At 42.5% G+C, this 14,147-nt stretch overlaps 1 protein-coding gene across 2 annotated transcripts; it reads left to right on the plus strand.

Annotated features, from left to right (window-relative positions):
• The first annotated feature begins 191 nt into the window (after window positions 1-191).
• cpap (centrosome assembly and centriole elongation protein) lies at window positions 192-14,090 on the plus strand. Of its 2 annotated transcripts, XM_033618276.2 has the most exons (19): window positions 192-314; window positions 810-1,201; window positions 2,318-2,444; window positions 2,611-2,835; window positions 2,914-3,055; window positions 3,577-3,682; window positions 3,841-4,605; window positions 4,861-5,713; window positions 6,062-6,194; window positions 6,629-6,794; window positions 7,316-7,447; window positions 8,165-8,311; window positions 8,641-8,746; window positions 9,596-9,780; window positions 9,954-10,034; window positions 10,219-10,359; window positions 10,513-10,597; window positions 13,117-13,237; window positions 13,344-14,090. In XM_033618276.2, the coding sequence occupies exons 2-19, from the start codon at window positions 839-841 to the stop codon at window positions 13,534-13,536; spliced, it is 4,071 nt and encodes a 1,356-aa protein (XP_033474167.2). In that variant the 5' UTR covers window positions 192-314; window positions 810-838; the 3' UTR covers window positions 13,537-14,090. The 2 variants fall into 2 exon arrangements, with proteins under 2 accessions (XP_033474167.2, XP_078030789.1); XM_078174663.1 differs by having other exon boundaries at window positions 217-1,201.
• The last annotated feature ends 57 nt before the right edge of the window (window positions 14,091-14,147 follow it).

The following is a 14,147-nucleotide window of genomic DNA, read 5'->3' on the forward strand; positions in this document are numbered from 1 at the left end:
TTTCGAAGCTATTTTTCTTTCCAAAAACGTTACTCGACAAGAATGTAATTCTTAATATTCTAAAAAGTTGTAGTTCATATAGTATGTTCGTATATATATACGAAATAAAACCGCTAACTAACTAAAAAAAAAACGATTTTATTATTAAAACAGCTGAACTACACTACCCATAATGCAACAACTGCTTTGTCGTCGTTTTTTTTACTCTCGCGGGCTTTGTTTTGATATGGCGGCAGGCTTCGAAACTTTCATCTGTTATATTTCTATAACGCAGGTTTCCGCTTCAGTAACACCTCTTTTCGCTTATGTTACAGGTAATTTATATGTTTTAACACTTTTAACAATGTTGCTAACGTATCTATGTCGTTACTACGGTGTAACACCGGTGTTTTAACTTTTTATGTCACGTAAATAGTCTGCTAACAGCCAAGTATCATTGGGGCAGCCTTTTAAATGCTCCGAAAATTGATTGAAACATATTTAAAACACCACCAAACTATTATCTCTGAATTGAGAGATATCATATATCAGGAATGTTGTCACGTTATAAATGTTTCACCCGCTTTGTTGTGCTGTGGTTTACTTCGCCGTTGCTAACCAAACAGTCATTTAAAACCGCTGCTGTCGTGACATGCTAACGTTACAAGATAACGCCACATATCAAAATAGCTCATGCTAAGTTACCTTGAACTGGTTAGTAACACTATTTATACTTTTCTCGGACCTGGGCATCATGAGCGTGTTGTTTATTCAAGGTGTGATTAACACTTAATCTGTCACCATAATCTGTCGGTTAAATCCCGGATTAGCGAGCCCTTCCTGAGACAGCGCGGTCAACATGTCATCGTCAGCCGGGCTCCAGTACTCCCAGACAGACTTCTTGGCCCGGTGGATGCCAAGTAGCTCCAGAGCCGGGGTGATCCTCAGCCCCTGCCCGGACTTGGCTGGCTCCCTGCGGCACGTTCCTGCTATGGGAGCCCCATCCATGAAGCCAGACGACTCTTTTGCCTCCGATTTCGCCCCTCTGCCTGCCTCTGCAGACAGCAGCTGCATAGATGTGGATGGAGGGAAGGCTGGGACTGACAGGCCAGTGAACTGTCTGACTTCTGTGCCTCTGGGAGATTCAGATGGAGAGTTGGACAGTCTGGAGGAGATGGCAAGCACATCGCAGGATCTGCCACTGATGATGAAGCTGGAACAGGTGAGGACATTATATGACACATCAGAATCTGGTGTCTCCTACAGTAAATATTGTTCCTGCATGGACTGGGACAAATATTAATTCCCTGTCACTGTAATAGCATAGTCAGAATGAACAAGCTGGTTGTGAAAAATTAACACTACAAAAATGTTTTTAATTCTAACACAGATTTCTCCCTGAATCAAATCTTAAACATCGGCCCATGCCATCTGAAACTGACAGCTCTTCCCTCTAACACTCAATCTGATGACACAGACATCTGCTTGACAACTTAACTGTTGATTTTCTGTACCAAACAGATCTTGTGATATGTTCTTTTTATACTGAGAGAAGGTTATTTGGTTACAGTGGTCTTCAGTGACATGACTGAGGCTGAATGAACACCTTATCAAGGATTATATAGTTGTAACAGCTCATCATATTAACCAAATGGAAATAGGCCTGCAACAACATTTCGGTTACTGATGGTGTTAATTTCTGGCACTTTGTGTGGACTTAAAATGCTTATTATATCACAGCTTCCTGTTTGGTTAATTACCCCCACATCCATCACACACACTCTTTACCTCTCCCTGCTATAATTAGTGTTTTACCTCAAAGGCTATTTATGTCAGGAAGGACTTAAATAGGGACAGACGTGTGTACATGCAAGTCAGTCAGCACATTTATCATGTTAAAACGATAGGTCACCCCACAATAACCTTATATGTAGTGATATTTATCAGTCTAGATTGTTTTGGTGTGACAACAAAAACATTTGAAAAACTCAACAGCTTTGTCTCTTTCCAGATAATCCACAGACCTTGTTGTGAGCAGTTTCATGTATGATTTTTTTCTTTGTACTTAAATTGGGGGTGAACTGTCCCTTAAACTTACCAGTATGTGCAGTGTAGAGTTGTGGCAGGCATCCACAAAAAACTTCATGTTTGAAAGCACTGAGCTGGAATTAGTGTCAGTTTGAGGTCACAGGTTCAATATACACTATGACCAGAGAGTTAATGTGAAGCCAAGTATCTAGTTGAAATGTCTTTAAGCTGTCTGAAAAATTTAGAGGGACACTGACGATAAGAGTGTTAGCTACATGTAAAGAACATATGATATTGTGTGTTTGTGCAGCTGAGGAAGTGGCAGCAGCACATACAGGAGCAGCTAAAAGCACATCAGCTGGAGGAGCTGCTTCGCCTCCAGGAGGAGCAGCAGAGGCTGCTGGGAATGGTGAATGGATCCCCGCAGTGCACAGAAGGTAAAATGAAGACAAATGAGTGGAAAAACTGCAAATGTGATCATTAGTTTCACTTAAAATATAAAATAAGAAGGTTGCAGAGTGATGTGGAAGTATTTGCCCTGCTTCCGTTCACTTAGTAATAGCTTCTTTATTTGTATATATTTTTCTGTTATGTATCTTACAGATGACACAGAGACAACAGGGCTGCCAGGAGCAGAGTGGGGGGATAACTCTCTCCAGGGAGCCAATCATCACAGAGAGACCATGTACAGCCCCACCTTGAACTGCCTTGGGGTCCCCCAGGGCTCCACCAGTGGCCTTCGCCACGAGCAAGAACTCTCATCAGCAGGGAGACAGGCACGGCTACGAAGAAGTCAAAACTGTGAGGTGGTGGAGAACGAAGACGAGGGTGAGAAAAGTGTACAGCGACGAATGTTGAGAATAAATAACTTCTGCATGAAATTTTAACAATGTGTGTTTCCTTCAGGCTCGTGGAGCTCCAGAGGAGATGATGAGGAACAGAGTGCTGATATGAGCCGTTTTCATAAGCACGATAATAATGTGATACCAAGTAATGGTGTGGCTTTGACTGAGGACTTCAGAGAGGCAGATAAAGTCTTACATGACAGGTAAAAACTGTATTCCAATAAGTGTTGAAAAAATGTTTATTTATTAATATGTAAATATTTTGAATATTTAAAACAGTTTAATCACTCATTTACTGCACTATCGACACACTGGTACCAGCTGCACTTTCTTGTTTTCTCTTATTGTTAATGTTTAGAAAGGTTGTTGTCATGTTACAGTCTCTTTATATTTAAGTTTTGATTGTGACCTTAACGTAAATTTTTCCTTGAGGTATCGAAAATGGTACAGAATACCAATATTTTTCAGGTATTGTATTTAATTTCAATATTGAATTCATTGTTAAAACGAGACTCACAAGAAGAGATATTCAAAGCCAGTAACACAACAGAAATGCGGCAGTGTAGCTCTTATTTTTACTGTTTTGTATGGGTGTATTTCTTCAGGAACCTTTCTTGATTCAATTTTATTTATGCTGCCTAATATCACAAATTGCAATTTGCATCAGAGAGCTTTACAATGTATATATTACCTTGTGTGTCTGTGTGTGTCCTTCTATTTTCAGACCTATCAAGCCGGGTATCGGGGGTCAGAAGAAGACGTTTGAGGAGTTGTTGGAGGAGGAGCTGAGGCTGGAGGAGCAGAGGCTGAAGTCTGCCCGGCAACAGCAGGTCAGAGAATATAACAAGGGTCTCCTTACAAACCCTAAAAAAGAAATCATCAGTCAGTGGGACATACATTTCATCTGACATCTTAGACTTTACAGTTGCTACACGGAGATTATAAAAATGTCCAATAACATTCACATTGTCTCTCCTCACGTTCACAGAGCCAAGATGGAGTTGAAGCTGCCTCACAAGCTCCTCCCAAGAAGCCTTTTCTGAAGCGTGGCGAGGGCCTCTCAAGATTTACCAACAACCACAAAACCTCGCTACCAAAAATTGATGTGAAGAAGGACCCCAAACCACGCCAGGCCAGAGTAATGTCCCGCAGCAACTCTGAGCCCACAGCCATCCAGAGAGGTGGCACAAATGGCGTCCAGCGGCTTCCTGTCCAGCGTAAAACCGCCACTCTCAACCATGAAAACCGAATGAGAGGTCTCAGCTCGCCACCTCAGGACATCAGAGCTGAGAGTAAGGCGGCACGGACGAAGGTTTTGGGTAGTCATCAAAGACAGAACACAGAAGGACCTGAGTCTATTCAGACTGAAACCAAACAACATCAGCTGGGGCAAGTAAAGGAGCAGAATCACAGGAAATTAAGTCTGTCGGCTCAGGTCACGAGGAACCCAGGTCCCAATACGCAGACAAAACCTGTAACCAAACAAGTGGGCATGTTAAGAGGGCCGGAGAGAAATGATGCAGCTAGAGAGAAAAGCTGTGGCTCAAGAGTGGAGTCAACACAAGGTATAACTGAGTCAGGAGGAGGTGGAGACAGAGCTCCACAGGATTCGTTTGAGCTGTCGTTCCAGGAGAAGCTGCAGCGCTGGGATTGTGACCGGCAGCTGGAGAGCATGGAGCTGGGAGAGTTTGAGCTGCTGGAGCAAGCAGCTGAGGAGCTGTCCTTCTCGTCCAACTCCTCCTTTGTCATTAAGGTGCTTTATTCAACTCAAATAGTGATTGCTCTGTTTTATGTCAGGGACGTTTTTTTTCCAGATTATTTATGAGTTCCTTCATTCCAAATGTAGCCTGATGCTTCATTTGACACTTTATCCCTGTTGAATGTCTTAGATGTCTTGTTCAAGTTGTTACAGATGTGATTGTGGATTTATTTTCCTGGTATCATCCCTCTATGTTTGACTTGTTGACTGTACCGCCGTCTGATTTTAGAGACTGTTCTGTGCCTGCAGGTTCTTCAGATGGACCAGCTGGCGGCTGCCAGAGGGCTCCACCTGCGACGGCTCTCCTCCACCCCCATTAAGTCACCACCCAGAGGTGCGCGTCAGAGGTGCAGTAGTAGTAGCAGTAACAGCAGTGGTGGTTTAGCATGTAAAAGCAGTTCTGTGACCTCAGATGCAATCGTGGTGAAGATGAGAGACGATGCGCTCAAGAACAAAGTGAGCGTTGAAGATAAGGACAAGCAGGACAGTGGGACAGAAGACAAGCATGAGAACTACGATGTTTCATCCAGTGGGGGCTCTGAACCTGAAGACCAGGAAGTGGCGGTCAGACCACCTGTGTTTCCCAGCACCCTTTGCTTCCCTGCGCAGTCTAACCCGCCATACGACAAGCGGTCGTATCAGGACGGGGACAGCTGCAGGGATTCGGCCTCAGATGTGACACGAGGCGATGGCGGGGAGAGGGACAGCGTCCTCAGCCACGCTGATGAGTCCACTCTGATAGAAGACAAAGACGGGCAGCAGGGCAGAGTTGTGTTTGACGACGACGACACGTGGAACGACCTGGAGGATGCTGCAGTCAGCGCAGCCAGTGACAGTAGAGGAGTTAGTCCAGTTTCCAAGGCAACAGCCAATGGGATCTCACCACCGGCACGGACTCTGTTGAGGAAGGTGGCAGTGAGCAAAGTTGTGGAGCTGGATAAAGGCACAGATCCTCCTGCTTCTTCTTCTTCTCCTCCTCCTGCCTCCCAGCTCATGACAAGGTTGTTCCCCTCACTGAAGCCAAAGACCCAGAATGCACCTCTCCCTCCTCCTCCTGCGGCTTCTGCTGCACCTGAGTCCAAAAAGCCAGAGGAGGAGACAGGTGAGACAAACAGCTGTGCTCTTTTAAACATCATAACTTGTCGCTGTTCACACATGAATTGAAAACTTTGTCAACATCTGTTTTATCTAATAAGATAAGATTTTGTTGTTTGTTTTGATAAAGTCTGTTCATCTCACTTCAGCTACTTTACCTACAGCAAAATGTATGTCGTCGTCTGAAAAAATAATCGATCTTATCATTCAAGTAGGCCACTATTTGTAATTATAATTTACATTATAAAAAAATCGATACTTTGCACTTTGTGATGACACCCCTATTATGTACTAGACATTCAGTGGGTGTGCAATTGGTTTTATTTTCAGTCTGTGTGTGTTTTGTCGTCTCCAGGCCAGCAGGTCCAGTCTCGGCTGCTGAGGGAGAGACTGGCTGAGCTGGAGATCGAGATCGAGAGATTTAAGAAGGAGAATGCCGCCCTCGCTAAACTCAGACAGGAGAACGAGAAACATCAGGAAAATTTCAGGTGATGCATCACTTAATGTTTACTCTTTGAATTATCTTCTGAGACACAGGCTCCTGCCCACAGATCTTCTGAATTCCTGTTCTATGAAGTTTTAATATTTGTTTTTAATTTACTTTATAGAGTTTTATTATTTCTTTCACCTTGTATGTTTTGGCCTGTTCTTGAAACTTGTTTTAGAGACTCAGTCCCACCCCTTCCTTCTACCGCAGCTGATCATTATCTGATTAATCATCTAGAAATTATTGCTTAAATACTAATTTCACATCAATTCATGTCGAAGATAAGATGTACATCACCTAAATAAATAAGAAAATTGTAAAAAACAAACACAACACTTTTACAGCCCCTAACTGTATAGAATATAGTAATCACAGCAATTAATAAATAGACAGTTACAGTCAGTATTTATGTCTACTCTACATTGTTTTTTGTAGGAAAGAGCGTTTGGAGTTTGAGCAGATGAAAGCAGAGGAGCTGGCCAAGTTTGAGGAGTACAAGAAAGAGGAGAACAGGAAGTTGCAGAAGGAACGCAAACTGTTTGAGAAGCATGCGTCAGCCGCCAGAGCCATGCCCGACAAGAAGGAGCGAGAGGAAATCCAGGTGACACGTCATCAAAACTCAGACAGTATCAGCAATTTACATGTTTATCATTTAAATTTCGCAGGATTGAGTAAGTTGTGTACTTTACAAGCACATTTTGCAGGTTTAAAAAAAGAGATTGGAGAAATCAAATCAGTAATTTAAAAAAAAAAAAGAGCTTACTTGTCACACCAAAATTAAGTTCATATTACAGCATGGTTATCAGGTATCTGCGTGAACCAGAATTTTAATAATGTTTAGTTGCAAGGGATCACATAAAATCATATAAGCTGATCTGAAGAATACGAGCAACTGTTTGTAGATCCAGAAAAAAAGCATGTAGCACATTCACATGCTACTCCACCTTTCCCCCCCCATTCAAAATATATTGTTTGTAAAAGAAACTTACTTTATTCTGTGTGATTTATTTACATGTTTCAATGAATAAAATGGTCGCAGACCTGTTCAGCAGCACAAGACGTGGATATTAAGTGTGGAATAGGTGGAACGTCCCTTTAATCTGTCCTCGTCCTCCCTGCCAGGCATTGAAGCAGCAGCTGAGCTCCCTGCAGGAGGAGCTGAGGGGGAGGGAGAGTCGCTGGGCCTCCACACACAGCCGGCTGCGCCAACAGATCGACTCCCTCAGTCAGGAGAACAGTTCTCTGCGGGATGAGGTAACCACCTGAACTCTGACCCTTTTACTCCATTAACACCTGCCATTAACATACGTATCTGCACCTGAGTAAGGAGAAACATGTTAATAACAGGTTTAAATCATAGACTGTATAAAAGAATGGACGTAACAACTGTAACATCACTCACTGGTTTGTGGACTCCAGTTTGAGTCATGTAGGAGCTTCAGCTGTAGCTGTGCCTACTTGTCTAGTTTGGCATTTTGGCCGTCGCCATCCTGAATTTTTGGAGCCAGAAGCGACCATATTTGGACAAGAGGGTGGAGATAACTCTAACGCTAGCTGCTAGCTTGGTTAGCATGTTGCTTGAAAAACAGGCTTCAAAACCATTTAAAGAAAAAAAATGAACATTTGACTCCTTTCAGTGTCTTTGAGCACAACTAAACACTGAACAAGACTTTTTTCAGGTGACAAAAAACACTGCTGTAAAGTTGGGCATTTGCACCTGGAGCCAGCTTTAAGTGATTGTAAGAGGGATGGCAGTCTTTGGCACTTATGCGTTGGCTTCATTTTTCAGCCCTAGAGGATACCACTTGGTGTAAATGCTGAACACACTGGTATCGGCCAGACCACATCTGGAGGTGGAAAAAGCTACAAGTTGTAGATGTGAAATGTTCTTTAACTCAAATATTTTAGTTGTTGTTGCAGTTTTTTCTTTATTCAAAATGTTTTAAAGCAAACTTTCTCCTTTAATTTAAGATCCGTATGTTGGAAAAACTTCGTCTCAGCGCCTGGAAGAAAAACCCTGTCACTACAGCGTCACTAAAGGACAAAGAAACCAAAGACCCGGGTCCCAGAATATCTGAGACCAATGTGACATCTGTGACCAAAGGAGTCAAATTCGCTGTAAGCATGTTTCTATTGTTTTTGTTATTGGTTATATTCAGTGTTAACATAAGTCTGTCTGTGGTTAGGATCACATTTTTCCATCGTATAAACAATATGATGCTCTGCTCAGAATTTAATTTCTTCATTTACTGAAATTAAATCTTCTGACTCAGTGTGACTTGGATAATGTGGGAGAAATTATGGTTCCATAACACTCTTTAAAGTTTTTTGTTATCTTCATACATACAGTGACAGTTATAGCCACATAAGGTATCTTCATCACTGCTATTATCCCTCTGGCTTTTTTCTCATTTTGGCATGATACTCAAGTCACTGTTTGTTTCCAGAGTCCTCTCGACTCCAGAGGAAGAAGCAACAGCTGCAGCCCTCCACAGAGCAGCACTGCTGCAGCCACCAGAGGGAGCTCCAAGGAGAACTGTCAGGGTGCTGCAGGTACACTAAAACATTTCTATACCTGAAAACAATCGAAAATTTCAGCCACAGCCACACTAATACATCTTTGTTTTAAAACTCATGACCATGGCTACATTTACGCCTTATGTCCAAACTACGCTCGTGTTTTGGAACCTCTAAAACAGAGTCCTGTTTCTGTTTAAAAACTCCCGGGTTGTTTCAGTCTGGACAGGTGGAAACAGAGACTTTTGAAAACAATAATGCAGCCACACACGTTTGCTTCCTGACTGTGCTTATCAGTCACAATGTGTCAAGCCAAAACATTATAGATACGTAGATCTACAAACCTTTTGTGATTGCATCCTTTTTGTATGGGTTCTTCTTTCTCATTGCCATGGCTTCCTTTGGTGATGGATAATGCTCCCGGTACCCCTCTGATGTGTCACCATATTCGCTTTGTAACGACTCCCAGTCGGTTTTCTACCGTCTTAACCATCTTATATACTACTTTCATTAACAGTTTAACCTTGTCGTCAGTCCAAGCAAAGATATCTCTGGTCTTACATTTTGCCATCTCTGTACTATTTTCTGTAACTAAGCTGTTAACGTCAGCACGCACATGCCCACTGTACGTGAATGGTTTAGGAATTCTCAGGCGTGTTGCTACGGACGGAGATAATTTCTGAAATGGTGCTAATGGCACATAGTAATGAACCCACTACGACCTGCTCAGCACCAAACAGCAGAGTGAATAATTATCTGGTTAACAAAGTGGAGCATGTGGCAACTTCAGAGCCAGATACTTCCCTGGAGAATTAAATCAGCCCTCGATGTTTGAGAATAGTCAAGATTAGTTTTTCAGATTTTTTGTTTTGTGTCGATTGTCAGCGGTGATGAAGAGCAGCCTGAGGAGACCAGCAAGGTCAGTCTCCTCCTCCTCCTCACTGCCTGGCAGGAGGACAGAGGAGAGGTCACCACCTGCCAGCACGAGCCAAGACACCCCGCCAAACCAAGAACACTCACACAACTGCTCTCCGGCAAGACAAGACATCAATGCTGCTCTCTCCTCTCTGGTAAAACAGCCTGTTCAGAGACTGCTGACTGTGCTGAATTCAGCCCGTCACAGATCCATCATCTCATCTATTTTTTAAACGTTCTGATGCTATTCAGGGTCGTGGACACGCTGCTGTCCATCAGAACTCAGTCACTGTTTAATGTTTTGTTGTTTGGCGTCTTCTCATTGTAGAGAAGAGATTCTCCACCAAAAGAGCCAGAGTGCAGTGAGACAGAATCAGTTCAGGAGGTCATCACACACCCTGACGGGAAGGTGAGAAAGTTTGTACATCACCAGGATATAAAATCTACAGACTGAAACTGTGACTTGATGGGAGCCACCACAGACAACAAGTTATATGAAAGACTGTGGAAATATCACCTGTTGTTAATATGAACAAGTTGTCCTACTTTAGTTTGTTTGTTGTTATGAGCTGCTGATGGTTTGTGATCTCCAGATAGAGAATGTTTTGGCCAGTGGTGATCGCCTTATCATGTTCCCCAACGGGACCAAAAAGGAGGTTTCAGCAGACGGACTGATGGTCAAAGTCACCTTTTTCAATGGGGACACCAAAGAGGTCACAGCTGACCAGAGAGTGGTGAGACATTAACACTATGTTAATCACATTAAGTGATGTTTTTATCCTCTGAGTTCGAGGAGTCGATTCTTCTTTGTGCAGCTTGAGCGCTCACAGTTGAATGTTACTCATCTGACTTTATCTACTTGGTAACGCTCTGCTTCTTGTGCTCAGATCTACTTCTATGCTGACGCCCAGACGACACACATCACCTACCCTGACGGCATGGAGGTCCTGCACTTCCCCAACAACCAGACTGGTGAGATCACATGACCTGGGGCCTACTGCACAAAACTAGGATAAGGGATTATGCTGGGATATCTTGGTTATTCTGGCTCAACTTATCCGTGATCTGGTTGCACAAAAGCGGGATAGTGGACAGCGGGATATGTTATGACATAAGTTACCATGGAGATTCATTCTGTGGAGCTAGCCTGTTCCAGACCAGGCTAAGTTCCAGGATCTATTTAATCTCATCCCTTTTCTCAGTCAGCAGTCACCACAAACGGAAACCAATAGTTATTCCACTGCCCACTGCACATTGTTATCATATTCAACCAGACCCACTGTCATCATTTAAACATTTGTGATCATTAATTGCAATCATTTTAGATAAATGATGATTTTAGATGATTTTGCAATCATTAGATAATTTACAGTTTTCCATAGACTATATATAACACATCCCATATAAATATAAATACACATCAAAGAGTAACATGATGTTCCTTTATTGAATAAGGATAAATCAAAGCAAGTAACCCATCAGCTCCTTTCAAAACTGAAGTCACACAGTGACTCTACAAGATAGAAAGCACGGAATCAAAGCATATTATACTACACAAGAATAAATACACATTCAAAGGTCTGTGTATGATACACCCCGCATGTCTGCACACTGAAATAAATGCAGGACAAATCCATACACAACAAATGAACAGACAAATGAATGGATGCAGTAGCCTCCCTGCAATCTTGTATACACACAGTATAGAGCACAAACAACATAAGAGGCCAAATCAATTTAAATTGAATAAAAAAAAAACACAAATTCCTAAAGCATGCATGTTAACTAAAATAATTTAACACATAATGGTCCCTGACCAGCCGACCACTGTCGTCATCAGGGAAGATGGCAGGATTGTCCCAGTCCATGTGTGATGGCACTCTGGAGGCCCTCTCCTTCCTCAGGCAGGCCACATTGTGGAGGACAGCACAGGCCACAGTGATGTCACATGCCCTTAAAGGGCTGACCCTTATGTGGTGAAGACAGTGAAAGCGTGCCTTCAGGAGGCCAAAGGTCATTTCGATTGTGGCCCTTGTCCTGGCATGGGCATGATTATAGGCCTGCTGTGCTTCCTGAGGGTCTGTGTATGGTGTGAGGAGAAAAGGCTGGCAGGCATACCCACTGTCCCCCAGCAACACACCAGAGAATTCACCTGTCAATACAAAATCTCATCATCACAACCTCATAAATAGAGTGACATTCTTGACACAGCCATGATGTAAAAAGTGGTTATTAACAGAGGTTGTGTGGCTCACCTTGTGATAGGCACTGATAGATTCCAGAGGTCCGAAAGACTCGGGAGTCATGGACTGAGCCGGGCCACTTTGCCACAACATTGCTGATCAGATAGTCAGCATCGCTGACCATCTGAAATGATAAGATGAAGACTATTAAACCAATCAATGCACATCACAAGCAATGCACAGAGTTCATTAATCGACAATATCAAAACGTAATGTTCACCTGAACATTAATGCTGTGAAAGGATTTTCTATTCACAAAATCCAGTGGTACATATATATATATATATATATATATATATATATATATATATATATATATATATATATATATATATATATATATATATATATATATATATTCTTATGATCAATCAGCATACACATGGAGCATGAGGAGCAAACATAAGATAAGATAAGAGGAACTTTATTTATCCCAAAGGGAAATTCAATTACGTCAGTGAGCTCATCTCTTTATCAAAGAGTTAAACAGTCTGATGGAGTTACATTTACACAATTTCACTCACATCTGCAGTCAATTTCAGTTACAATTTCAACTGATTCATAATCAGAGTACAACTACGTTTTCGGAGATGTTAATTAACTATTTGGATTGTAATTGTGATGGTTTCCGCGGAGTAGTGAGTGTGTATTTGTGCACTACTTACGCATTCAGGCGGTCTGCAACTTTGCAACGCTTTCTCTCGTTGTTTTATAACTGTGACGGTGTTGCCTTTCTTTATGATTTGATCCTTTACCTCTTCGTAAGCCTCCATGAGGATTTCTGCCTCTGACGGGGTAAAGTACGCTGCTCTCGTTGCCATGGTGAATCGGTGAATCTGTGATCGATGGCGGGGTCTATTTGAGGAAGCTGCGTGCGCGCACTGATCCAGGATTGGTTTCACCTGGCTTGATGAATCCGTGTCTGCTCATCCTGGCTTGGTCTTTGTGCAGCCAATTAAGCCTGGACGTTCTTGTTTTGGATTCGTTGAACCCAGCTCAGTCATTTATCCTGGATGTCTGAATTCTACTTTTGTGCAACAGGCCCCAGGCAGTAAAATCTGTTATCAAACAGGCTTGTGCCAGACACACCACTACACAAGTATCAATGCTCACAACTATAACTCAGCCTTTAGGCACTGCTCCTGGTGAAATACAAAGTTTTTAGGGCGTCCCACCATCAATCATAGACAGAAGCTTAGTTATGATCACACTGAAACTGTACATTAATAGATTTTATTTCTGCTCCAGAAAAACATTTCCCAGACGGCCGTAAAGAAATCACCTTCCCAGACCAGACGGTGAAGAACCTGTTCCCTAACGGCAGGGAGGAGAGCGTGCTGACGGACGGGACCATCATACAAGTCAACCCGTAAGTAAAGCCAGCAACTGTTCAACCAAACATCTACGGTGAAAACTGTACATCTGGTGTTGGGTACACATAATCACTACAACACAACACTAACTGCCTCTCTCAGGGACGGCACCAAGGAGATCCATTTCAACACTGGCCAGAAGGAGATCCACACGGCCGACTACAAGAGGAGGGAGTATCCAGACGGCACCGTGAAGACCGTTTACACAGACGGCAGGCAGGAGACCCGCTACCCCACCGGACGGCTCAGAATCAAAGACAAAGATGGCAACGTCATCGTGGACAACAGGGCGTAGACACACTGTCTCCAAGCACATGAGATTTTTTTGGGATCCAGGCTAATTTCAGTACGACTACAAAGTGTGTTGCTAAAATCTGAGGCAATGCTACAGCTGATAGTCCACAGTGAGTGAGTCCAAGAAGTCATAAGCCTTTTAAATACCGTTTTAATTATTACTTTTTTATTTATTTACCTCAAAGACGCACTCAGTCAGTTTTGTAAACAGGAACTCAGTCTGCAGGACACCTTAAATGTTTCAGTGATGTGAAGGACGTTTTGTGTTCTTTAGTCTTGACAAATTTGTTTGTGCCAGGATACTTCTGGCTTATGATCAACCACCAAACTTCATTCACAGTCTTATGAATCCAAATATTTTGGCAATAACACATAATGTTTACATTTGGGGAGAATGAAATGATGTACTGAAACAAGCCGTGTAGCAGTTTGAAGCTGAACGGCTTCAGTGTGTGTGAAGTGTTTTTAAGTGTTTACAATTTTAATTTGTAAAAATGTTAAATACATATTTATTTTCTTAGCTGTATGTTTTGTAAAATAAATTTTATCTTTTTTTGCGTATCTTTAATTGTTGAATTGTAACCCTGCGTGTCCTGACATCTTAACCAGATG

Source organism: Epinephelus lanceolatus, chromosome 14 (assembly GCF_041903045.1).
Source record: "Epinephelus lanceolatus isolate andai-2023 chromosome 14, ASM4190304v1, whole genome shotgun sequence".
Classification (NCBI taxonomy): domain Eukaryota; kingdom Metazoa; phylum Chordata; class Actinopteri; order Perciformes; family Serranidae; genus Epinephelus; species Epinephelus lanceolatus.